This window comes from Dipodomys merriami, unplaced genomic scaffold (assembly GCF_024711535.1).
Source record: "Dipodomys merriami isolate MVZ:Mamm:240054 unplaced genomic scaffold, mDipMer1.0.p SCAF_8, whole genome shotgun sequence".
In the NCBI taxonomy this organism is placed as follows: domain Eukaryota; kingdom Metazoa; phylum Chordata; class Mammalia; order Rodentia; family Heteromyidae; genus Dipodomys; species Dipodomys merriami.
The window spans coordinates 9,943,300-9,968,091 of NW_027206401.1; the positions used below are offsets into that span (position 1 = coordinate 9,943,300).

Genomic DNA, 24,792 nt, shown 5'->3' on the forward strand with positions numbered 1-24,792 from the left:
AAGAAAGGAAAAGAAGATACCACATCAGATTAGTTTGCCAGACTGGTTTCAGATGTTCGTAATTTGTTGGAATCCAGAGAAAGAGAATCTGGAGCCAATGGAAAGGTAAATAGTGAGAACGCTGGCCGCGGGTAGGAGAAAGGCCAGAGACAAGAACCATCACCCCGACCCCGCAGGCGCCCTTCCAGTCTGCACATTCAGAGAACACGAATTCTCCAGCTCGCATCCAAGACGCGGGGAGAGCTGTTCCTTTTACTCTTTCAAGACTCTTGCAACACACTTTCAATGATCTGAGTGGACCCCCCCCCCCCCCGCTTGCACTTGGCTGCAGGTGGAGAGGCTGTGTTTGACTTTGCTTGGAAACCAGAAAACTACAACAAAATCCAATCTCCCGAAGGCCACCAAGCGACCTCAGTCAGATGGATGGCTGGCTTTCACCGCAGGGGTGGCTTTGTGGAGGACTCCAATGGCTTCCTAAGGAAAGAAGCTAATGGTGTCCGGTCCGAAATAAAGCCCACGATCTGAAATAACCAATTTGGAGATGCGGGTGTCGCCGGCCTCCTAAGCCGTTCGTAACCTTAAGCGGCGCCGGGCCGGACGAGCTCCCCTCCCGCTCCGAGTCCCGAGGGCTCCGCAGCCCCGCGGCCGGGCGCTCCCGGGGTTGAGCGGCAGCTGCGGAACCCGGCGTGGCGGCAGCGCGCGTCCCTCCCGTCGGGGGAGCCCCCACCCCCTCCCCTCCCCGGGACGCGCAGGGACCCGACCGGCTGCGCCTCGGAAGCCGGGGCCAGAGTGAGCGGTCGAGACGGCGGCGGCTCAGCGTCCCCGAGTTCCGGACCGTTTCCTCTTCCACCGGGAGCCCCCCAACAGTAACCGCTGGCCAAGAGGTGGGGCGCGCGATTGCGGGGGGGGGGGGGTGGAGACAGGGGACTTGGTGATTGCGGAGAAGCTGAGGGAGGCCCAGCGGGTCTGGCAGGTGAGCGGGCCTCCGGGTCCCCGCCCCTAGCTGGGGGGGAGGGGGTACCCCGCGCGCGCGCGCGCGGGTGCGGGCCGGGGAGGGCGAGTGCTGGGCTGATCCCGCCCGGCTGACCTTCCCACTGGACACGAGCGGCGGGGACGCGAGGTGGGGAGACCTCACCCCCCACACCCCGTGTGCAGCGGGGAGGAGGGGAGGCTCCGATCGCGGAGCGGGGAGGGGGGGAAGGCGTGCGCGCCAGCTCCGGGAAGCGCGCAGCGGCGCCAGACCGCAGATCGGGGGCTTGGGGTGGCTGTGCTCGGTTCCTGGGGCGCCTTTCCCTCCTTTCCCTCCCCACTCCGCATCCCTGCACACACCGCGCCTGGGGAGGGCGGGCGGGGGGGGGTCCCCGCGCTCCCCGCCGCCAGCCGGGAGGGAGGAGGCGCGCGCGCCCCGCGGCGGGCCACCCGAGCCGGGCCGGAGCAGGTAAATGGGAGGACGGACAGACTGACAGACGCACGCAGGGACGGACAGAGAGAGCGAGGACAGCGGACGCAGCCGGCTGGTGCGCAAGTTCGGGCTTGCGCGTCCCGGGCGGGGGAGAGGGCGGCGGCGGTGTGCGTGCGTGACGCGCGGGGAGCGGGCGGCGGGCGGCGGCGGCGGCGCGTACGCAGGAGTCCCCGCGCGGGGGGGGGGCTCCCGAGCCGCTGCCCATCCCCTCCCACCCCCCTCACCCCCGGCCTCCGACGGTGCCGGCGCCGAAGGCCAGCCCGGCCACTCTCGGCTCTCCAGGGCTCGGCAGGGCGGCGGCTGCTACCCGACGGGAGATGCTGGGCGAGGAGCAAATGCTAGGATCCTCCCCGCCTCCCCTGCTCCCCTCCCAGGTTATTTTGGGAAGAGGGAAGGATGGGGAGCGGGAGGGGGTGCTCTCCCCTCTCCCTCCCCAGCCCCGGGGTGACCTCGATGGCCACGGCTTCCCGGCAGAGCAGGAAGACGCGGTCCGTGCGGACGGGCGGTGCGCGGGGCCGCCCAGACCCACGCGCGTCCCCGGGGCCCACGCAGTGGCCGCCGGGCGCCCGGGAAGGAGGACAGCCCCGTGGGAGCGGGAGGGAGGCAGGGCGGCCGGAGTGCCGGTGGAGGGAAGGCTGTTGGATGTTGGACAGCGCAGGGCCTCCTCCAGGACTAAGATCAGGTCCAGCCAGGGAGAGAGAGAAGTCCGCAGCAGAGAAGTCTCTGCTCCCCGCATGCCCACTGCAGTGTGGGGTTGGAAAGTTCTGTGGATCTTTTTTTCCTCCCTTGTGAACGTGAAGAAAGCCCAAAATGAATTCTTTTTGTCTTTTTTTCTGAGGTTCCCCCCTCCCCCTTTTTGGTCATGATCTAAGAAAGACTTCCTTCAGGTAGCATTTGCATACAGGAGCCAGCTGTAGGCAAACACACAGACACACACAGACACACACACACACACACACACACACACACACACACACACACACACACACACACACACACACACACACACACCAGAATGATAATATGATAATAATTTGCAGTCAAGGTTATTGGTGCAAACTGCAAGGTGCCTAAAATGCTGGCTTCACTGTGAGTCATGAGGATGTTCTTCAGGAGAGACTTTTTATTCCAGAATGAAAATGATGAGTCGTAAGGGTCAAGAGTTCTGGCCTCAGCACAATCCTGTACTGAAATACAGGTCTGTTTTTCTTGTTTTTGACTTTGTTCATTACTGTGTGGCAGACTCAGCACAAGATGTGCCAGATCGCTACCCACTGGATATGTTTCACGTCGAAGATTAAAAACAAAATACGGATTATAATGTTGCTAGCCTTCAACAAGTTTTGCTCAACTCTTAGAGCTTGCTTTGATCTTTCTAATGATTTTGCACAAATTGCTTTCCTTCTGCTCCCCTGCCAGGAGTGGAGAAGGAAATGGCTAGGTGACTATGTAAAAACTGTGCTACAACCGCTCAGTGCTTCTCCAGTGGGACCTGTTCTGTTCTCTGATAACTATGCAGCAAGCTAGCTTTTTTTTTGCAACTAGAAAGAGGTGGGGCTACAACAGGAAGTAAGGAGCCCATCACCGAGCAAGGTGGTGGGGTACTTTTGTGTGTGTGTGTGTGTGTGTGTGTGTGTGTGTGTGTGTGTGTGGCTTCAGCTACTGCAGCCACACCCTGTGTCCTGAATGTGACTGGCATGCAGGACCCAGTCTCCTTGTGGGGACAGATTCCTCTTAGATATGTTCAAGGAGGACTGATACTGCCAAGGAATCATCTAAGAGAAAGAAGGCAGCAGCCTTGGGCTCTAATGGATACTCTAGGCTTACAAATCATTTTGATTCATGATACCCAATGTTTCTCCTTTTGGTTGACTGCTTTGTTTTGTGGAAAGTATCCTTTTAAGAAAGGATACTTTCTTTTTTAAATCCTGAACAATTCATATTAATTATTAATCAATATTAATTATTAACCAAATAATTAACCGTGTTAATTAACCTGATAACCTGCATGCACATATTAATAGTTATATTACCACCAATGTATCCCGTGTCATTCCTACTTTTTTATGGTAAGATTTTTTTATTATGAAAATACTGTACAGAGGGGTTACAATTACATGGGCAAGATAATGAGTACATTTCTTATCAAGCATTGTAGCCTCCTCCTTTGTTTCCCCTTCCCATCTCTTCCCTCCCCTGCCCCCCCACCCAATCCTCCCCCTCCCAAAGTTGTAAAGTTCGTTTTCAACATAACGACTTGTACCTCTCATTGTTGCAATGGGTCCACCTGTATCCCTATTTAAATGATTTGTTTTTCCCCTTCCCCTCCACAAATTATACCGACATCAAATACAGTGAAAGCAGGGGTTATACTGTGGGGTCATTCCTACTTTTTAACCATCTTAATGCTTATTCATTCTTGCCACTACTTAGCAGAGAAAAGAGAAAAAAATAATAACATTTAAAATTAGGCACTTATGTAGACTCATTCCAGCAAGACTTAAATAAAAGGGAGGGTGGGGTTGAAAAGATTTTCCAATTTTTACTGAACAGTGGATTTCAGTATTAGTGCTTTCTTGTACATACTTAGGCCTTTTATTAAGTAATAGCTACACTTCATGCTGTTGCAAATCTCTTAATGTGCTTATGGTCTCCTTTGAGCTACCAAATAGTCACATTCTCTCTGGATTTTGCAGGAAATTTCCTGCTCAAGTTTCCTAGTATCTATAATTGGAGTTGTCTTGCTTTAAGGTGTATGGTAGTGCCCTAACAGCATGTTTGTTGTTGATTTCCTCCTCCTCCTTCTCCTCCTCCTCCTCCTTCCTTTTGTCCATCATGGGGCCTGAACTCTGGGCCTGGGCGCTGTCCTTGAACTCTTCAGCTCAAGGCTAGTGCTCTACCACTTTGAGCTTTGAGCCACAGTGCCACTTCAGTTTTCCTGATGGCTAATTGGAGATAAGAGTCTCACAGACTTTCCTGCCTGGGCTGGCTTTGAACTGTGATTCCCCACACCTCAGCCTCCTGAGTAACTAGGATTACAGGTGTGAGCCACTGGCTCCCGGCTTGTTTTTGTTATTTTGTCTACAGTTCTCCTTAGTATTCCAATTTGCACCCATAAACAAAAATATTGTTGATATAACCTGTTGTGTATTTTGTATAGAGACTGAGAGTAGAGCTGTGACATTTCACAGTTGTACTTTTCACAGGTGTTGGTGTTAAATTGTCATTCAGCTAGGATGATCCCAAATAGCAAAGTTGAACTTCCCTTTGTGCCCTGCACAATAAGTATGGCCGATGGTTGCTAATTGTTCCCACAGTGTAACAGGGATTCTCCTTCAACAAAGTCAGCCTGCTCATTGTCATAGTCACCTTACCTTCTGCCCCTGTGCTTTGTGAGCTGTAAGAGGCCTTGGCTTCTGTCCATTGCTATTTACTCAAGGTCAGGAATTTTTCAATACATATTGCTCCATGACATAACAGATACAGACTCTGCCTTATCTGCAAGTATTCTAGGCACAGTTAGCTGCATATTATCTCAGTTCCTTCTTCTGGAAAACTGGAGATGTCCCAGGAGTTGTCCGTCGGTTTACCATCATCTATCTGTGTCCACCTCATTCTCCTCGTGCTCTCCAGGGGCCAGCTTCACCGCTTACTTCCTCATCCCTCATAGACCATATCCGGCACCTGCTGAGAGCCCCTTTGGGTGTAGTGAGCTCACTGGGGATTCTGGATCTTCCTCTGCAGATCTGATGCGGTAGGTCATGTCCACAGCTAGCGTGCTGCTAGGTAACCAGTCAGTTTCAAGTTCTCCCCATCAAATACCAATCATTGTTTTGTGGTTACTCCTGCTGCCATGGGTTTTGGAACTGGAGTATATGATCTAGAGCATCCTTCCATCTTAGCGCCATGGTTGGCATTACAGCTAGAGAAAGTGAGGCCAGGGGAAGGAAAATGGAAAGCGAGGAGAGGCTGTACCCTGACTGCATGATAAATATTACAAATACTTCCTTCCTCACTAGCTCCCTTGCTTTATTTATTTATTGTTGGTTGGTGGTTGGTTTCTCCATCCTAGGGCCTTGCATGCATTAGGCAAGTGCTACACTGCACAGCCATGTCACAATTCAGTAGTTATCTTCTTAAAAGTTAATTTCAGCAGAATAAAACTTAACCTCATTTTTAAATAAAAGAACCTCATTTTCTTGTTGAAGAAACAGGGACTCAGAAAAGTTTACTTTTCTTAAGATCCTCTGAGCAGTTAAGAGACGTAATTAAGAGTCAGCTCTAGGCCTCTGGTTCTCTGAGGGCTGTGTATTTCCTAAGTCATGTTCTCCGTTCTCCTGCCCAGTAGTTCTTGAGGCTCCTCATACCCAGATCCAGCTCCAAACCAATGTAACCCCAGAACTCATATCTTCTAACTCCCAGGTTCTGTTCTATTCACGTAAAGTCTCTTATCAAATCACATGACACTAATCCCAAAGTGCCAGAAGAAAACACAGGAAAAGTCATAATTTCACAATGTAGGATGTACACACACACACACACACACACACACACACACACACACACACACACACACACACACACACACACACACACACACACACACACAGTGATATCTTAGACCTGAACACAGAAGGATGTTGCATCTACTCTTTTTCTGTTGGGGAGGAAGAAGCTTTTTTTTTTTTTTTAATTCAGTGAAACAAAAAATGCATACTAAAGACATACTATGTGTCAGTGGATGAGATAGTAAAGCAATAAATGTGAGCCCTGGGCATTATGCAGTGGTAAAGTCTAGTCTAGCATGCGGGACCCTTGTTCCATCCCCAGCCTTGAGAAAAAGAAAGTGTTTTGTTTTGTTTTTTAAAAGGGTTGTAGTGTTTGTTATCAGTAACGTGTGCACTATGTTTAGAGGGAGATGTGACCAACAGCGGTGAGGACTAGAAACCAAAGTGCACTTGTCCCCGTGCTGGCAGAATGGAGGGGAAATGCTGCTGTCTGTGTGCTTCTGTGCTTAGCGAAGACCCTGTGGAACGAGGATCTTGGCTTAGGTGTTTACGGGTGCTGTGGATTTCTTGAGCTGGAAATAAAAACATCGTTCCGCAGAGTTGTTCCACAGATAAATCCTGTGCAGCCCCTCCTCTGCGGAGCTCCACTAACGGCTCCTGGAAGCCCGAGCCTCCTCCAGCCTCCCTTCCCTGCCCCAAGCCCAGCTCTGCAAAGTCCCAGTTGACCCATCAGCAAGTCTTGCAGACTTTGTTTCCTAAAGGTTTCTTACCTTTACCTTCCGCTCACTCTGTCTTCTTCATCCCATTTCAGTCTTTTATCACATCCCACCAGATCTGCCTAGACCTTCCAGCCTGACCTCCATACGTGCACCCTTGAAAACTTATTCCTATGGATCTCAATTATACCTTCTTACTTCCAGCCTGAGGTCTCTCCATAGTTTGTGGTTGGTTCCCAAAAAACCAGCCAGAGCCAGTGTCGTGAGCGTAAGTGTTCAATGCCATCTCTTATTGGTCACTTGCGGCTCAGAGCTTTACCTGCCATAGAACCTCAGTATCAGACTGTTCTGTTGGCTGGTCCACAAACAAATCACGTTGCTTCTCATGGCCAGGGCTTTGCTCAAGCTAGTCACTGTGTGCAAATCATCTTTTACCTTTTTCATGAGACTTAGGCCAACTCATTCATGAACACTCAGTTTCCATGTTAGCTGACTCACAGGTTACACGCCTAGAACCACCTTACTACCTTAGTTTCAGTCTTCTAAATCTCCTCTCCATAGTTGCACATAGCCCTGGAACTTGTTTAATTGTTCTTATGTTGCATCTCCCACTGTTTTCGAAGCTCTTAAAAATAGGTGCTATTTTATATTTATCTTGGAAGCCCTAATGTTGAACATTGAGTGCAGGCACTCAGATTGTAGTAATTATATGGTATCAGTAAGGCTAGAGATGGGGAGAAGGAGAGGAAAAGAGAGAAGAGAGGGAAGGAAAAGAGAGAGGGAAGGAAGGGAGGAAGGAAAGAGAGAGAAATTAGTTGCTTTGGGGATTAGTGTTTTGGGACACAAATGTGATCCGGAAGACAGTAGAAGCAGGGGGATCTGCTTAGAGAAATCCCTTTTAATTCTGTAATTCTTGATGGAAAGTGGAGTTGTGTTTTATCATCTGTGAATTCCATTGCTGGGTGTGGTAGCTGAACTGAATTTCTTTGATTTATGTTAGATGTGACTAAATAAGATGATATAGATAGGCAGGCAAATTGATTTCAGGAAGGTATATTCTTGTATTTTCCAACCTACCTTTCTAACACTGAGAAGAGCCAGTTATTAGAAGACTCTTGAAGCAAATCTCACTCTGTGAATCTGCTAATTAGGGTCGCCTTTGTTCTATCGACAAGGAGAATATTTTTCTCAGGGAGCTGCAGACAGCTGTTGGGCAAAGAATTTTATCAGAGTTATAGGTCATAACACATGACAGTGCAGCCATAAGTAATTATTTCTCTTGGAGATGCTCACTGAGAGGTACTCTTCTAGTCTAGAGAAAACCAAGGGCTTGGCCCTACTTCTGGTGCATAGCTTTCAAGTAGCCAACAGACATCTCAGCCTCTTACTCAACAGAGCTGTTCACTGCGTCTGACTCTGACCCTCTCGTGCTTTCACACGCAGGACAGCAGCGATGAGTGTGCACAGCGTTCTGCATCTTTTGTAGATGGATGTCTAGAAGAAGATATTTCCAGCTGAGCATTTGCACATTTTGACCAGAGATCAATAGATGAAGTATTCATAATGCTCTTTTAAATCAAATACACTTTGTAATTATGCTTGATTATTGACCTGTCCTTCATAAATAAAACTGCTTTATAACTCATATACTCAGACTGCAATAGTACTTGTAGACTCTCCCTTTATTCTGACATCCTTCGCTTCCTCACACCCCCATTCTTTTTGCTCCACCAGCCCTCCTAGCCCAGAGGCATCCTTCATGCTGTAATCATGGATTGGGGGCGCACAGGCCTCCTCTGGGTGGCTTCTTGGCTAAGTTTTTCTCCCAGGATGAGTTATTCCCTCTCTCGTATTTCATTCCAATTATCTTGTTCGTGCTGAGACAATGTCCAGCACATTCTAGGGTTAGGAAATCCTTACTAAAGTACATTTCTCAATGTCAGAGTTTCCCAAGGACTTGCCTACTTCTTTTTCACCACCCATGTCAAAGTGATTGGTTACACTTCACCAAAGCAGAGGATTCAGGGGGGGAATTAGAAGAGTGATGTCCTCTCTGGGTAGCTTACTCCCATCCCAGCCTTACAACTTCTTTAGAGTCTTCTTGTATAAGGAGGTAAAACTAAAGACTCAATGTGCATGGCTCTACTGGGTCCTGTCTACAATTCTAATTACTCAGGAGGCTGAGACCCGGAGGATCATAGTTAGAAGCCAGCCTGACCAGAAAAGTCTATGAGACTCCACTTAACAGCAAAATGCTGGAACAGAGGCGTGGTTAAATTGATAGAGGGCCAGGAATGAACAAGAAAGCCAAGTAAAAAGACAAGGCTATGAGTTCAAGCCCTGGTACACACACACACACACACACACACACACTTTATCTTGTAAAATAAGAATATTTTATTTTATTTTATTTTATTTTATTTTTTTATTTTTTTTGTCGGTCGTGGGGCTTGAACTCTGGGCCTGGGCGTTGGCCCTCAGCTCTTCAACTCAAGGCGAGCGCTCTACCACTTGAGCTACAGCACCACTTCCAGTAAGAATATTTTAAAAGTCAGGAATTTTTTAGAAAATATTTTTATATATTTTATACATTTTATATTATTTTATATATACTATATATATTATATAAAGTATATATAAAATAATATATAAAATATAGCATATATAAAATAAAATATTATTTTATATTATATTATTTTATATGTACTATAAAATTTATAGTCTTTTAACTGACCAACTTGTTACTAGGAGCTAAGGTATGATCTCATTCTGGAAAGCATACAAAAACACAGAAAATGTGTTTGCAAAACAGCTAAAATAAGCAAAGATAAGTGAATCTCTTAGAATTAAGAAATACAACTCAGTGTTTTGAATGTAAGCCCTGGATTAATAATTTTTTTTTGTGGTATGAGAAATGTGGAGTGGAATAAAATGAGTATTTCTCCTTGAAATGACCTTTTACATTTGATTTCTGTCAATGACTGTCGGAGCTCCTTGCGTTTGCATAGTGCTTTGTTTTCAGCATTAGCTCTTGTTCTCCATAGTGAATCAGATGGAGCAGAACTAGGTATCCTTTTGGTACCGTAGGACCCCAGCTAGATCACTTTTATAATTGTGCTGTTTTTGTTTCTTACTTCCTCTGGTTTTCAGGTTTCTGGGTAAGAAGACTGTCTCAGAAGAGGAAGGAAGCAGGTCAGTCCTCAGGAGTGCTGTTTCCTTGCTGACCTCTGCAAGTGCCTGAGGTTCACTGTATCTGGGCAGATCTAGAAAGTCCACCCATGGTTTCGGGAGTGGCGTGACCCTGCACTGGCCCAGTGGACTTCACTTGGTGTTGGTTTCTGGCTCCATGAAGAAGCATGGCGACCTCCAGAGCCACCTCAAGGTCCCCCCGGGACATCGCCAACGTGATGCAGAGGCTTCAAGGTAAGGAGCCGGCCTGGCAGCTGGGCTTTACGCCCCTCTGAAGGTTCAAGCACCAGGTTGACTCAGAGTACGTGTCATTGCCTTGGAAGTTTCATGAAACTGTAGCAAAGAGCACAAAAGGCTAGATGGGATGTCTTGTGCTTTGGCTTCCCAGTAAGTCTCTGCTGTCTTCCCTGGGTTAAGTAGAAAGACAAATGCGGAGCGCTTCATGGTTTTGAATCTGTGTTAGGAACATCGGGCTGAGCATCCGCTGTCCACTTGGGGATGCAGGGTTGCTGGCAAATGTCATGGTTCTGGCCTTTGGTGATGGCCATGAGACGCGACAGCACTAACAGTGTCCTGACAGGGTTAGAGCGGCCCTCCTGGACAGACATTTGACTGGGTCATCAAAGTAAATTCAGAGCTGGGCACTGGTGGCTCACACCTGTCATCCTAACTACTTAGGAGGCTGAGATCTGAGGATTGCAGTTGAAAGCCAGCCCAGGCAGGAAAGTCTGTGAGACTTTTATCTCCCACAAACCACTCAAAGAACTGGAAGTGGTGCTGTGGCTCAAGTGGTAGAGCGCTAGCCTTGAGCGGAAGAGCCCAGGGACAGCGCCCAGGCCCAGAGTTCAAGCCCCACGACCAATAACAACAAAAAACAAAGTGATTTCAGAAGGCCTTCCTCAACTGGATGTCCTTCAATAGCTAGAATTTCATTGTATTTTATTTATTAGCAAAATGAGGCAGAAGAGCCTCTGAGAGAGGCAAGGATGTGACATGAATGGTTAATGGACCACAGCCCTAACTGGTACTCTTTCACTAACATGTCATCTAGGAGGCAATTAACAGGGAGATGGAGCCGCTGCTGTATGAAGGCCTCGAGTCACATATGTATGGCCCTTGAATTCTAAAAATAACCATCTACTATAGATACGATTATGTAGATAGAAAGATGTTGCCCCAGGACCCTTCTCCAGTGCTTAGAATATACACATGAGGATATAGGCTTTCCCAATCAAGGGTGCTTTCACTCAGATGTTTTCCTGGAGAGCTTAAAATAGTGAGACATGTTTGTCATCTCCAGCAAGTGGTCGCTGTGGTTTTGTGTCCAGTTATCATCTTGATCTGCTGTGATCACACCTTATTTGCCTACAGCGTGTGTGGTGGTAAATTTCAGTGAATCATTCTTGAAATAAGATGGGAAAATAAGACAATGATGACTATTTTATAGACATGAGTCCATTTTTTTTATTGTATGAGTCTGTTTCTGTAACATTCCTAGGAAATTAAAATGAATCTCTAGGGACAGAAAGCAAACCATAGGTAGCTTGGGGAAATGGGTGGAGAGTGATTACAGAGGAAAACAGGAATTGCATTTAGTATAGATTAATTATGCAAAATGAACTGTGGCATCATGACATTTTCTTTCTCTGGTCGTGGGGCTTGAACTCTGGGCGCTGTCCCTCAGCTCTTCAGTTGAAGGCTAGCACCCTACTATTTGAGCCATAGTGCCACTTCCGGTTTTCTGGTGGTTGATTGGAGATAAAAGTCTCACAGACTTTCCTGCCCATGCTGGCTTTGAACTGAGATCCTCAGATCTCAGCCTCCTAAGTAGCTAGGATGACAGGTGTGGTAGAATAACACGCAACTGTGCATATACACTGTAATTTCTTTTTTTTTTTTTTTTGGGTCCAGTCGTGGGGCCTGAACTCTGGTCCTGGGCACTGTCCCTCAGCTCTTCAGCTCAAGGCTAGTGCTCTACCACTTGAGCCACAGCGCCACTTCCGGCTTTTTTTCTTTTTATTTCTGTGGTGCTGAGGAATCGAACCCAGGGCCTCAGGCATGCAAGGCAAGCACTCTACCACTGAGTCACCTTCCCAGCCCTACATTGTAATTTCTTTATCTCTTTGTTTGTTGATGTGTCCCTAGATTGGTTATTCTGGATAATTTATTGTGGATAAGCAATGTGCAAATATCTCTATTTTAGGTGGTAGATTTCTTTGGGTATATACTTGTACCCAGGAGGGGTATGGCTAGAACACAAAATAAATCTCTCTCCCTACATCCTTGCTAACATTTGTTGTTGTTTGTTTTCTGGATGAAAGTCATTCTGACTGGAGTGAAATGGAATCTCAAGTTCATTTTGATTTATATTTCCCTGACAGCTAAATTGTTGAACATTAATCATGTATTTCTTAGGTGCATACTTGCTGTCTTTTTAGACCTGTCTAATACTGTTGTGTATTGCTTTGTCTTTTGTTGTTCAATTTGAGAGTTCTTTATGTATTTATATATTAATTTCCAGTCAGATAAACATTGGCAAGGGTTTTCTCCCTCATGTTGGCTGGCTCTTCAGTCTTGGAACTGTTTCTGTACACATTATGTGCAGAAACTTTTTAATTTGATATGGGCTCCTTTGCCAAAGTTTGCTATTATTTCCAGAAAGTCATCTAAACCTATATCTTGAAGTATTTTTCCTATATTTTAATCTGGCTGTCTCAATGTTTTAGATCTTAGGGCTTTTGTTCATTTTTGTTTGTTTGTTTGTCAGGACCTAGGCACTGTCCCTGAGCTTCTTTTCTTAAGGCTAGTGCTCTACCACTTGAACAACAGCTCTACTTCCTTACTTTTTCTGAGTAGTTCATTGGAGATAAATGTCATGAATTTTTCTGCCAGGGCTGGTTTTGAACTGTGATCCTCAGATCTCAGCCTCCTAAATAGCTAGGATTACAGGTATGAGCCATCAGTGTCTGGCTGCTTTTGATCCATTTACAGTTTAGTTCTGTTCACGGTTCTAAGTTCCATTTTCTATATGTGGATATCCAGTTTTCTCAGACCATTTAGGTATGATAATGTCTTTCCTCCAGGGTCTGTTCTTGCCACTTATGTGAAGAATAAGATGGCTATAGCTGCATGGTTCATTTTTGGGTCTTCTATTTCATTGGTCTACATGTCTGTTTTTGTGCCAGGGCTCTGCTGCTTTTATTTCTGTGGCTCTGTCATATAATTTCAAATCAGGTATTACTGGTGATTGTTAAAGATTGTTTTGGCTAGTTAGGGTCTTCTATGCCTGTGCATGATTTTACCATTGCTTATCTAGGATGGTGAATCCTGCCATCAGAATTTTGGTGGGGATTGCATTGAATCTGTAGGTTGTTTTCAGCAAATTAACTATTTTTGCAATATTAGTGAATGTAAGATGCCTATCTTTTAGTACTTCTTCAGTTTCTTTCTTCCTTGTTTCATCATTTTCACTGTAGAGGTCTTTTACCTCCTTGATCAGATTTATTTCTGTTTTATGTTTTCTTGAGGCTCTTTTGAATGGGATAGTTTCTTGAGTTCTTTCTAAGAATAGTTATCAGAAAAGCTACTGATTTTTTATGTCCTGTATTGTGTTGAAAGTTTTTGTCAGAACTATGAGCTTTTTGTTGGAGTCTTTTAAGCCTATGGTCATAATCACCTGCTAGGATATTGATTGACATGAGGTTCTCAGCAACCTTTTTGCCTGGGCTCCCTTGGAACTGTGATACTCCTGATGTCTGCCTCTTGGGTAGCTGCACTTACAATGTGAGAAGAGACTGAAGGGTTCTGATATGTCTGTAGTATTCTGTTTGGTTGTTTACTAGATGGAGAAGTGTGATTTTTTTTCCTTGAAAACGTCTGGAGCCCTCATTCCCATTCCCCACTCAGTTCAGGCCATTCCGTACTCAGTATAACACCCGTGCATCTAAGCACCTCGGTTGCTAAATATAAACGGCACCTGTGGAGACCCTGACAGGACTGCAGTGCGCAGCTTAGTGAGATAATAAACTTAAAGTGCCTTACAAACTCTACCTGCTCTGACCTGGTGAATTATTCTATGAGGAGAAGGACTTTAGAGGAGAAGGCGGTGCCTGATCACTTGATGAAAACTTTTCTTGTACAGTTTTCTAGTCATCTGGATTGGGAGGGGGGGGGGAATGTTAATAGCGTTATGCATTCTATGTGGTGTGAAACTTGTTGTTTTATTATCTAACAAAACAACTCAACTTTCTCGACGAAAGGTATCACACATCAGAAGGATGTCTGACTAAGTGAGAACGCTGAGCCTTAAACCTCTGAAAGTATTCGTGACTCTGTGGCTGTTGGTGGCCAAATAGAAGAGCTGCATTGCTTCAGGTTGCCACATGGATGGAAGCAACGTGAGATGGCAGGAAGTGGAAGTTAACAAATGGGCCTGTGGGTTAATAGTGCTGATGCAGAAAGCTGTCTCATTCCATTTCCTTCCAGATGCTGTGCAGCCAGAGGGCCTTGCCTTCCACGGAGAGAAGGCAGGTCATCTATCAAGGGAGGCTAGATGCTCTGCTCACCTGCTACAGAGCCTACAAACAAGGGACCAAGGTCCAAATCAATGGAGGACTGGCTTTATTAGCCAGATAATTAAGACAGATGGACATTTATTTGAGGAAACGTGAATTCTTATTAGCTTAAATAGAGCCAGACGATATATTCAACATTGAAATCCCTGAGAACATTCTTCTGGAATCTCTTTCACTTTGCCTGTTTCAACAATAATGAATGTTTTTGTAATTTTTTTTATGACCCTTGGGTTTTGTTGTCTTTTCAAAGCCATAAATAACTAATAGGGAGCTTTTATTAATGGCAACTTGGCTTTCCTATGTGGCTTATTTTGTCTCCAGCTATCACTGTGGACTTTTTTTTTCTGCTTTAAATTTTGATTCCCAGGGCTGGGAGACTAGAGCAGGCACACAGATTGCTACATAATTTTGCTGCTACTGTAGCAGCTCCGAATTTCACCTGTGCCAATATTTGTGCTTGTTTGAACATAGTGTTTTAGGCTGGGATCCTGAATTATGAATGAGCAGCCAGACTGCAATGCAGAGTTTCATTTGCTGCTAAGAATAATGAATGTTTCTGTAACTTTACACAATTTCAATAGAAGCTCAAAAGCAAATACAGGAAAACAGTATAATATTGGGCATTGAAATGTTAAATGGATAACATATGTATGTATGTATATATATATATATATGCATCTATATCAGATAGTTTATGGAGTCATTTTTCAAGTAAGGTCATATCTAAGAAAATAAATATCTCAACTCTGTCTGCAGTTTTAAAAAAAAAGTAGTGACTCTTTTCAATGTTCTTTGTGTTTTTTTCTAGTTCTCCCTCTTTTTTTTTTTTTTTTTTTTTGTCAGTTGTGGGGCTTGAACTCTGGGCCTGGGCGCTGTCCCTCAGCTCTTCAGCTCAAGGTGAGCACGTGAGCCTCAGTGCCATTTCTGGTTTTCTGGTGGTTTATGGGAGATAAGAGTTTCATGGACTTTCCTGTCCAGGCTGGCTTTGAGCCGCGATCCTCAGATCTCAGCTTCCTGAGTAGCTAGGATGACAGGCGTGAGCCACTGGCACCCAGCTCTAGTGCTTTTGGGTAGCATTAACTGAAGAATATCATCTGACCTTAAAAACTTTATTCTTATTATAGAGGTGATGTATAGAGGGATTAAATTTACATTAGTCATAACGAGTACATTTCCTTTCGTACAGTGTCTTCTGTTCCCTCATTCTCTCCCAGGCCCTCTCTCCCATCTCCACCCACGAGTTGTATAATTCACTTCATCAGTGTTCAGTGTGTTCCACTGCTGTACTTTTTTTCACTCTTTTTCCTTGAGTTCTGTGTCCTCCCCCCACCCTCCTGAAGATATACACATGTATATTCCATATGTAAGGTAAAGAAGACAGAATCATCTGGAAAAAAGTCTTTTGTCTCCCTATTTTGGAGTTTGGTTCAGTATTGTATGTTATTTTATATAAATATGAAGAGGCACTTATGCATTGCACCTTTGCAATTCTCTCCTAAGAGTATCTTCTTTTGATTCCACTATATATGAGTGTCTGAAATCCTGTGTAATTTGGCATATCCCAGTACATTTTAGGTCTAACCTCCACATATCAGAAAGAACATGCATTATTGGCCAACTAACTTTTACCAACTATTTTTTTACATGAAGGTTAAATATTAGACATTAGGAATATTTAGATGAATAGATCAAGGCTGATTTTTTATTTTAGGAGTGGTTATTTTATGATTGGGTGACATCAATGCAACCTTTTAGAACAAGTGGTAAATTCTAGAAAAACAAATAAGCATGCTGAAGTGCCATGGAGACTAGTTTAATTTTTTTCAAAAGTAGCATTCTCTGCATTGTTAAAGTTTGGCTTTTAAACCTTGTAAATAGTTTCAAAGAGAAGCAAAAGAGAGAAACATTTCACCATTGGAAATATACCCATGAAATTTACATGATAATCATGGCCTCTTGAAAAAATAAATGGGTAATAAAAATCATTTCTGGGTAGTTTAAACTATTTTCCCTAAGACTTTTGCACTGTAAAAGAAAGCCTCGATCTAACAAAACAACTGACTAAAAAGGAGAATAACATGAAAATGAATCATGAAAATACAATTTTCTCACAATTTAAATCACTAGGTTTAAGCATAGGTTTTGAAAAGAAAGGTTTGTCCTTTTGTGAAAATTATAAATCTTACAGTGCTTAGAGTGCTTTATTTCTATAACCTAATGAACTTCTTATAAAACCACAAAACATTCTAAAAACCCAGTTATTATATTTAGTCTGATAATTCTCCTTTGGGTTTTCTCTCTCTCCTCTTTCACTATTTTTATATGAATGTTGTATGACAGCATCTTAAATTTAAACTGGCAGAAGTCATTTATCTGTATTTTGGAGCATCATAGTCAAATAAATATTTAATGAATAAATGAATAAATCATGATCCTATAATGAACTTAAGATAAAACTAGTCAAGACATGTAAAAGCAAAGAAACCATTTACTTTGGAGGGTCTCACCTTATCTCTCTTTAGAAATTATCTAAACTTTGTTTTTAATGGAAAGGGGGTTTTGACCATAAAGATTTCTTTAAGAACATATTCCTTGCTTGGATGGCTGATTATATTGCCTCTCAGATGTGTTTGTTGATTTTGTGAGTATAATGCTTTAACACATTTCCTCTGCTAGGGGTATATTTTTGTGTGTCCATATTACTTTTATGTGTCCCTGTAATCATGGGGTTGGCATTTGTGCCTTTCTGTGTGTAGATCTGTTTCATCCTGCTACATGGAGAAAGTGCCTAGGCCCCAGGGCTCTTCACTGACCTACAAAATATTGGCTAGCAAATAGAAAAAAGAAAGGGCTAAAGAAAAAATAACACGCCTTTACAAATGCTAGAAATATGCCAGCGAGTCAACTACAAATCGAGTTTATCCAAAACTTCTAGGTGCCAATGAATCTTGCATGAGTGAGTGTGGGTCCGTTTGATAGCACCGATATGTTTTGTGTCAGGTCTCTAAAAGTAAGAGTGTCCCAGAACTTATAAACAGTTCAACCATCAGTACAGATCATATTGCCTCCACATTAATTCTTTTTAGCATACAACTTTAATCTTGTTAGTAACATTAAACCTATGTAACAACATTATTTCCTTGACCTCTCATTTGAAGTCTCAGCCAATTTTTGGCTTCTCTAATTCCAACACCATCTTTATGCTTTTCTCCACACCTCCATATTTTAACCAGACAACAACATTACCAGTAGCCATGCTTTGAAGATTCTCTGTCGTCCCCTAGAGCATCCTCACTAATAAGCTTAATTCAGTCTTCCTAAAACTTGACTGATCTTCAAAGCCTGACCTACATACAAATTCCTCAGGGAAGGCTTTATCATCAATAGGATGTCAAAGATTTCTCCCCTCCTTTAAATTTTTCTAGTGCTTTATCACTCCATTGTGGTAAGGATGCCTTTGTTTCTTTGAATTATGTTCCATGTATGTGCCTAATGCACTCAGCCAGAGAATATGAATCTTGTTAGCAGGAGCTGGTCCCTTTGCGCCATCTAGCACAGTGAATATCATCATGTGGGTGCTTCATGAATATCTGTTGAGTAAATATACTACAATGGAAATAGCACATTTATGTTTGATGGGAGAATCTTAATGTCAAAGACAGCCATTTAACAGCATGGGTGGGTAGAGAGCAAATGACATTCTGTGTGTATTTTGAAAGAATGACCAAATAATTGGGTGATACGTTAGATGTGATGTATGAAAGTTGGTCTTGTCACTTTCTATTCTGTAATAAGGGAAGGTAGTTGGAAACAGAGATGAGGGAAGAAAACAAACAAACCAAGCAGGAGCTTATTTTGGACACCATGGTAGGTATCAGAAAGGAGTTGTGTAGATGTATCCGTAGATACGGAAAGAGAAGAAATAGCTGGAGAATCACTGACAGTGGTAGTATTGAGAGCCGTGACGTCTTCAGGATCACTTGGAGAATCAGGACAGGTAGAAACGAAAGGAGTCTGGGAAGTGGAGCTTTCAACATTATAAAGACTGGAGAAGGAAGAAGGTCCAGCAAATCAGGCTAGATGCTCTAAGCAATCCGGGGATTTGCGGGGGGAGTAAAAGGGGGAAGAAGAGAGAAGGAAGGTCTAAAAGCCATGGAAATGAGATTAAAGAGGTTGTGGTCAACTGTGCTTTATGTGGTGAATGTTTACATGTGTAGCACATGAAGGACGGTGTGTATTTTGAATGTAGTTACCAGGGGTAGGAGCAAGTAAACATGGCTGAAGTTTAATGGCTGAACGAGTGAAGAATGGCTCTGACCGAGCATGGCCCAGAAGGACTTGCAAGACTGTTGGAGGTTAATTGGAGAACAGCAGTTCCTTGAGAATTTCTTCAGTATGATTCTGGGCTTTCTGGAGAGCTTATCCATGCAGGAGTGAAACCTCAGGGGAAATGTCTCCAACCTGGGTCTCATCAGTATCTCTCCTTATGGGGTTTGGGACTATGATAGGAGCTGAGAGTTGTCCCAACTGGTGCTCCTGCTGGTGGCCCTTTGAACTCCTGCGTGCGACCGTGACCTCTCTCCTGCTTTCTTCCCTGTGTGCCATGTATAATTGAAGGCAACAGAAACCTATAAACAGACAAAAAGTCAGTACTCTAAAATTCCTGTCTTAAATTCCATATGAGAGTTAATGACTTAGGAGAGTTAATAACCACAAAAATTTCCATACTCTAAGTTTATACTTCTTCTTTCTTGGAACTGATGAGGATATTAAACTTTCTAAAATTTTTGCTTTGATACACCTGAATATCCAAATACCTATTTCCTTGTGTTTGAATGATACTCCAGAGTTTAATCCATTATTAATCATAGTTTCAAATCAATCATTATTCATTCATTTGTTTTAAATAGTGGAGAAGTTACTGTAGAAGAATGTATACACCCCCCCCAACACATATCTCTGAGGATAGGCAAATGGTTTGTTCTCAAATAAATGAATGGAAATAAGTGAAATGGAAAAGAAGTTGAGTATCTGCTCCAAGCTAATTGAACATCAAGTTATCCATAGGACTATAAATTCTTTGGATGTAGATTGCTTTTAAAGTGAGTTTCTGTGGTAACATTATGTTCTTCTGTTTTCATTGTTCCCAATGAATTCTTGGATTAAAAACAAACAATTCCTTCCTCTACTGATATTAATCTCCTGTGTTTAGTAAACATAGGTCTCCACCCATGTGAAAATCCTTCACCTTGCATTATACAATCACTCCACCTTGTTTGCTTTCTTTTTCTTCAGACGTGTCCAACGGCCTTCAAAGGATATTTGTGTCCCTTCTGTCCGTGGATTCTTTTATTCTGTTGATTTGTCCAAAGACTTGAGAGGAAGATATTTTTAGGATTTGTCTTGTGGTGGTTTGTGCTTGCATTTGCTGGGTTTGATTCTTCCATTCTGTGAGCCCTAGAGTTCATTTTGCCAAGAATTACACTAATTGCCTATTAATAATCTACATTTTGTCTCCTTTACTTTTCTGAAAATGCTCAGAGATTATTTCATCTTATCGAATGTTCATGACTTGCCAGTAGCTCAGTGGACTGGAACATCAGAGTCTCTGGAGGAATAATAGAATTAAGAAAGGAAGGTCAATAAGAATTGGGTAGTGAGGGGCTGGGAAGGTGGCTCAGTGATAGAGCACTTGCCTTGCATGCATGAGGCCCTGGGTTCGATTCCTCAGCACCACATAAGCAAAAAGAAAAAAGCCGGAAGTGGCGCTGGGGCTCAAGTGGTAGAGTGCTAGCCTTGAGCTGAAGAGCTGAGGGACACAGTGCCCAGGCCCAGAGTTCAGGCCCCACGACCGGACCACCCCCCCCCCCAAAAAAAAAGAATTGGGTAGTGAGTCGGTCTTGTGTAAAAGAGAGGTAAGGGGAGGCTCTTTCTCATCTCAGCATCCTATGGCACAGGTCAGAACCAGCCCTGAGCACATGGATGAAATGGACACCTGGAAACCTACATACTTGTCACTTATTCCTTGCCATCCAAATGAATTCACGGTCTTTAGTACCTTGCTCGTATCTTTCTTGACATTTGATTTGAGTATTGTTTTAATGTTCCACTTCCCACCAAAGACTTTCAGACCATACTGAATAATCATGAGAAACCAGCAATTACTGCTCTTATTTCTGGATGTTCCATACTAATTACATCCATTTAATTTCTCTGTCTCTGCAATTGGTATCACTGGAGTCAGGTTCACACGTGATGTGATGCAAATAAAAAGATGTGTTGAAAATATCTGTCTCTTGACTTCACCTGGATTGGGGAGTGCATTGCTTCGGGCACTTGCCGGTCTGAAGGTGTGAAGGCATTTCATTTAGACAGCATGGTCAAATTCATGGTTCTCAGGAGATATCCTGAGCTCTCTTTTGTGTTCTGATATTGTAATGCGTTGACATAGTGATTGTAGGTGGGCATCTATACATAATCTATTAACCTAATAGCAAATGATTATAATGCAGGAATAAACCAAACTAGAAATGTGTTTCCACAAATAGCACTCTTTAACAACTTCTGCTTGATTTTTATAAATGTTTTCTGTGAACACATAGCATGATAAAATGATCTCTTTACAAAATAGGAATTTCTAATCCCATCGTAATGGACAAGCAAACACACAGAAGGAATGTCATTCCTGATATATTTTGGAGCTTTAGTTTCTTGTATTAATTAAATAAAAAATGATTTCATGACAACATGAAACATAGTTCATAATTTGTTCTTGTTTTGAAGATGAGATAACACAATTTTAGAATGGTAGAGTGATAAATGGTCATTACTACAGGATGCTGATGGCTCACTTCTGTAATCCTAGTTACTCAGGAGGCTGAGATCTGAGTAAGGTTTAAAGCCAGCCTGGGCAGGAAAGTCTGTGAGACTCTTATCTCCATTTAACCACCAAAAAGCCAGAGTGGAGCTGTGGCTCAAGTAGTGCCAGCTTTGAGCAAAATAAATAAATAAAATTATATACACATATATACATATATATGTGTGTGTATATATATATATATATATATATATATATATATATATATATATATATATATATATATATATATATATATATATATATATATACACCTCAACAGTACTCAGGCCCTAAGTTCTAGCATGCCACAAGAAATCTTCACAAAATATTTATAAATCTTTGAAGCTGGGTGTTATAGTACTTGCCTGTTGTTACTCCTCAGCAATCTGGATGATCATTTAAGCCTGTGTTCATTTGAGACAAGATTGAGTGATACAGCAAGTCTCTCTCTCAGAATTCAGCAAGACCTCTTTCAACCCTTTCATCCCAGCTCTATGGAAAGCATATAAAAGAGAATTGTAGTAGTGTCCAGCCTGGGAAAAGAGAGACCGTGTTGAAAAAATAAAAAAAGGGGATTGGAGGTATTACTGGAGAGGTAGAGCATCTACTGGTAAGTTAAAGGCCTTGGGTTTAAACCCCAGTATTGAAAAAAGCAGAACAATTTCTTGATAGTTTCTGATTACTCCTTGTTTGTTGCTTGAGCTAGTCAGTATTAACTATTGCCCTACCTATTGGTGAAACAGACTTTTTCTTTGGAAACCTTTTTCTGATGATTTCTTTGTGTCTGTGTGATTGATCTTTGTTTATAACTCTTAATCACCATGGGCATCCAAAGACTTCCCTTTCCTGTAACCCATATGCAGTGATCACACCCCAGATTCCAGATCCACTTTAAGCTAAGGGATCTGACCCCTGTGTTCCGATCCTTGGGACTTGGTGGAGTTGGTGAGACTGTAACACCATGTGGCTCTTGGAAAATTGCTGTGGTGGGAGGGTTCCCTCCTGGTCTCCCGCCTACCCCCCCCCCCCCGCCCCCCGCAAGTCTCTCTGGCCACTGATGTGCTTTCTTGGCTTGAGTGCTGGCCCGAACTCACTTCAGCTCTCCTGCCAGATTTTAGGAACTAGGCCGGGTTCTGACAGAACTGCCAATGAGCTCTGGGACCCACCGTACTCCAGATGGCCTAGGGGTTGTGGATGACACACTGGCTTCTCCTTCGCAGCCTGTCCTGCCAGGCCACAGACTGTGGGCACGGAGGGGAAGGCTGCTCACTTCCTTCCATACCTTGTGTCTGCTGGTGTATTTATACCACAGGTTGTTGGTGCCAACCTGCTCTGCCTTCGCCTGGGGAAAGGCAGCTCTTGTTCCTTGTCTAAGACATTTAGGAATGACCAATGGATTATTTTCCTGAACTTAACGTTTGAACATTTGGGGAAAATATGTTCTCTTTGAATTGCATCCTCTGCTTATTTCATTTAACTGAAAATGATGCATTACCCTAACGAACACATATCGCTCCAAGAAAAAAAAAACATTTTAAACTAAGTGTTTATATGTTTATATTTTTTACGTTTTTATCAGCATTGAGGATTTCATTTTAACATGTCCATCCATGCATACATTGTACCTTGGGCAGAATCCCTCCTTCCCTCCATCCTCATCCTCCTCTCCCTTTCCCAAACTGATCTTACCAAGTTTTACTGTTCCATCTTCGCATATGGACATAGATGTGGATCACATTAATGAAGGCCTCACGTTTTAGTCACAATTATGATTCCACTTTATTCCCATCGCTATTCAGCCCCTTCTCCTGCTGTCTTTTTCCCATGGGAAAGTGAGGCAGTTTGCTCTCTGCTCTTCCTGCTCAGCTCCTCGTCTTCTGAACCCTACACTGTGTGGTCTTCAGTTTGCCTCCTTTTCCCTGCCAGACGTGTCTATTGCATTGATGACCATACTCAACCTTTGCTTCTTTGCTCTTGTTTTATCTAAAATGTATTCATTTACCCATGGTTGTGGATGCATGCCCAGACAAGCCAACCTCACTTTAATTAAATTAAGCCTGTGCTAGGTTGACAATTGATTAGGTTCATGTCATCAGCATCTGTAAATGCTATCTCAAGACAATCAATGATTTCTTGTCTTCATATTTTCAGGCATCTAACTCTGCTGAACCTCTTATTTGTGCTTTTGATATTAACGTCTGCTTCCTAGCTGGATGTGGTATCATTTTCATATACCCTGTGCTCACTTGAATGAACAAGGGTTCTTGCTTCAGACAAGCTCGGCGCAACAATATATTCTCATTTCCAGTTCTTTCTGTTGTTTTCCTACATTTGGAAGGTGATCTTTCCAAATTATCTGGTTGTAAGCTTGCAACTTTAAGCCAGACTGAAGGCATGGGGGGAAAACATCATAGCATGAATTCCATCAAGAAAAGATAGAAGCTATTTGTTCCTACCCTCACTGCAAGTTGAGTTCCTTAGTAGATTGTTATTTTTTTTCTTACTGAAGCTGTACTTAATTAAGAGCTTTTAAACTTTAGACGCACACATTCATTTTCTGAACTGCTGAGAACTTTTCAGATTATATCTTTTTTTCTTTGCGAAATAAAGAGCCATTAAAAGGAACATTTCCCTCCAGTAACCCCAATTGCTTCCCGTCTATTCATTCCTTTGGATCTCCAGAAGAATTTAGACAGCCTGAGGCAAGTTAAGAAGAAAGGGAATCTGAGCCCAGAGCATGGAACTAAAAGATTGTGGGGACCTGGAAGAAACATAAAGGGGCAGATTTCCAGGAAATCAACTTATTTCTGTTTTGGCACCAATTGCCAGCCACCCATCCTTCCTGTTGCTCAATTACCATAGATAGCTTCTACCCTGACACATCTAGTTCTAAAATCCTGCATTTACTTCTTCCTATAAGATAAAAGAAACACTAAAACAAAAGTTGTATAGTTTGTTTTTGCTCTAGAGAAATTGTCTTGTATGTAATTATCACTAGTTACTAGTCGCATTAAAAAGTCTTTGTCTGTAAGGTACATGTTTGACTGTGGTGTCTATAAGGAAATGAAGTGATGAGTTTTGCCCAGGGTCTCAGTGTTTTCTTAGCTGGGGAGCAGGGGCAGGGAGGAGGGACATGTGGTCCTGGTAGTCTCTCTTCCAGTGGGTCTTGTTTGTCATCTCCAGTGTGAAACTGTTCATCTTTGTTGCTCTGTGTGATGTTTTAGACCTTGCATGAAGCGGTCAGTCCCCTATTCCTTGAATGTTGCTGGCTTTTCGGGTACTAAAAGAGACATTTCAAATAAATTAATGAATATCTCCAGTCTCTAATATTATCTTTGGCCCAACCCACATAGTACTCTTGGAGTAGTTCTGGTTCACCTAGCTACTACTTCTTCTGCCATTCACCTACCAGATTATTATCCCTTATATTTAATACTTGCTGATTCGCTGTACCTTACCAGACCATGGTGCCCCAGGACACGTA

The 24,792-nt window shown here is 43.2% G+C and overlaps 1 protein-coding gene across 12 annotated transcripts in view; it reads left to right on the forward strand.

The window, feature by feature from the left end:
- The first annotated feature begins 825 nt into the window (after nt 1–825).
- Nucleotides 826–24,792, forward strand: part of Syne1 (spectrin repeat containing nuclear envelope protein 1) — a 406,378-nt gene continuing 382,411 nt past the window's right edge. For 9 of the 12 annotated variants that reach the window (XM_070010431.1, XM_070010439.1, XM_070010433.1 and 6 more), the window contains exons 1-2: nt 827–884; nt 9,837–10,109. In XM_070010431.1, the coding sequence (XP_069866532.1) occupies nt 10,043–10,109 (67 nt within the window). In that variant the 5' untranslated portion in view covers nt 827–884; nt 9,837–10,042. Of the gene's footprint in view, nt 885–1,405; nt 1,439–9,836; nt 10,110–24,792 lie in introns of those variants that run through there. The other 3 variants (XM_070010443.1, XM_070010444.1, XM_070010432.1) reach the window with 2 other exon arrangements.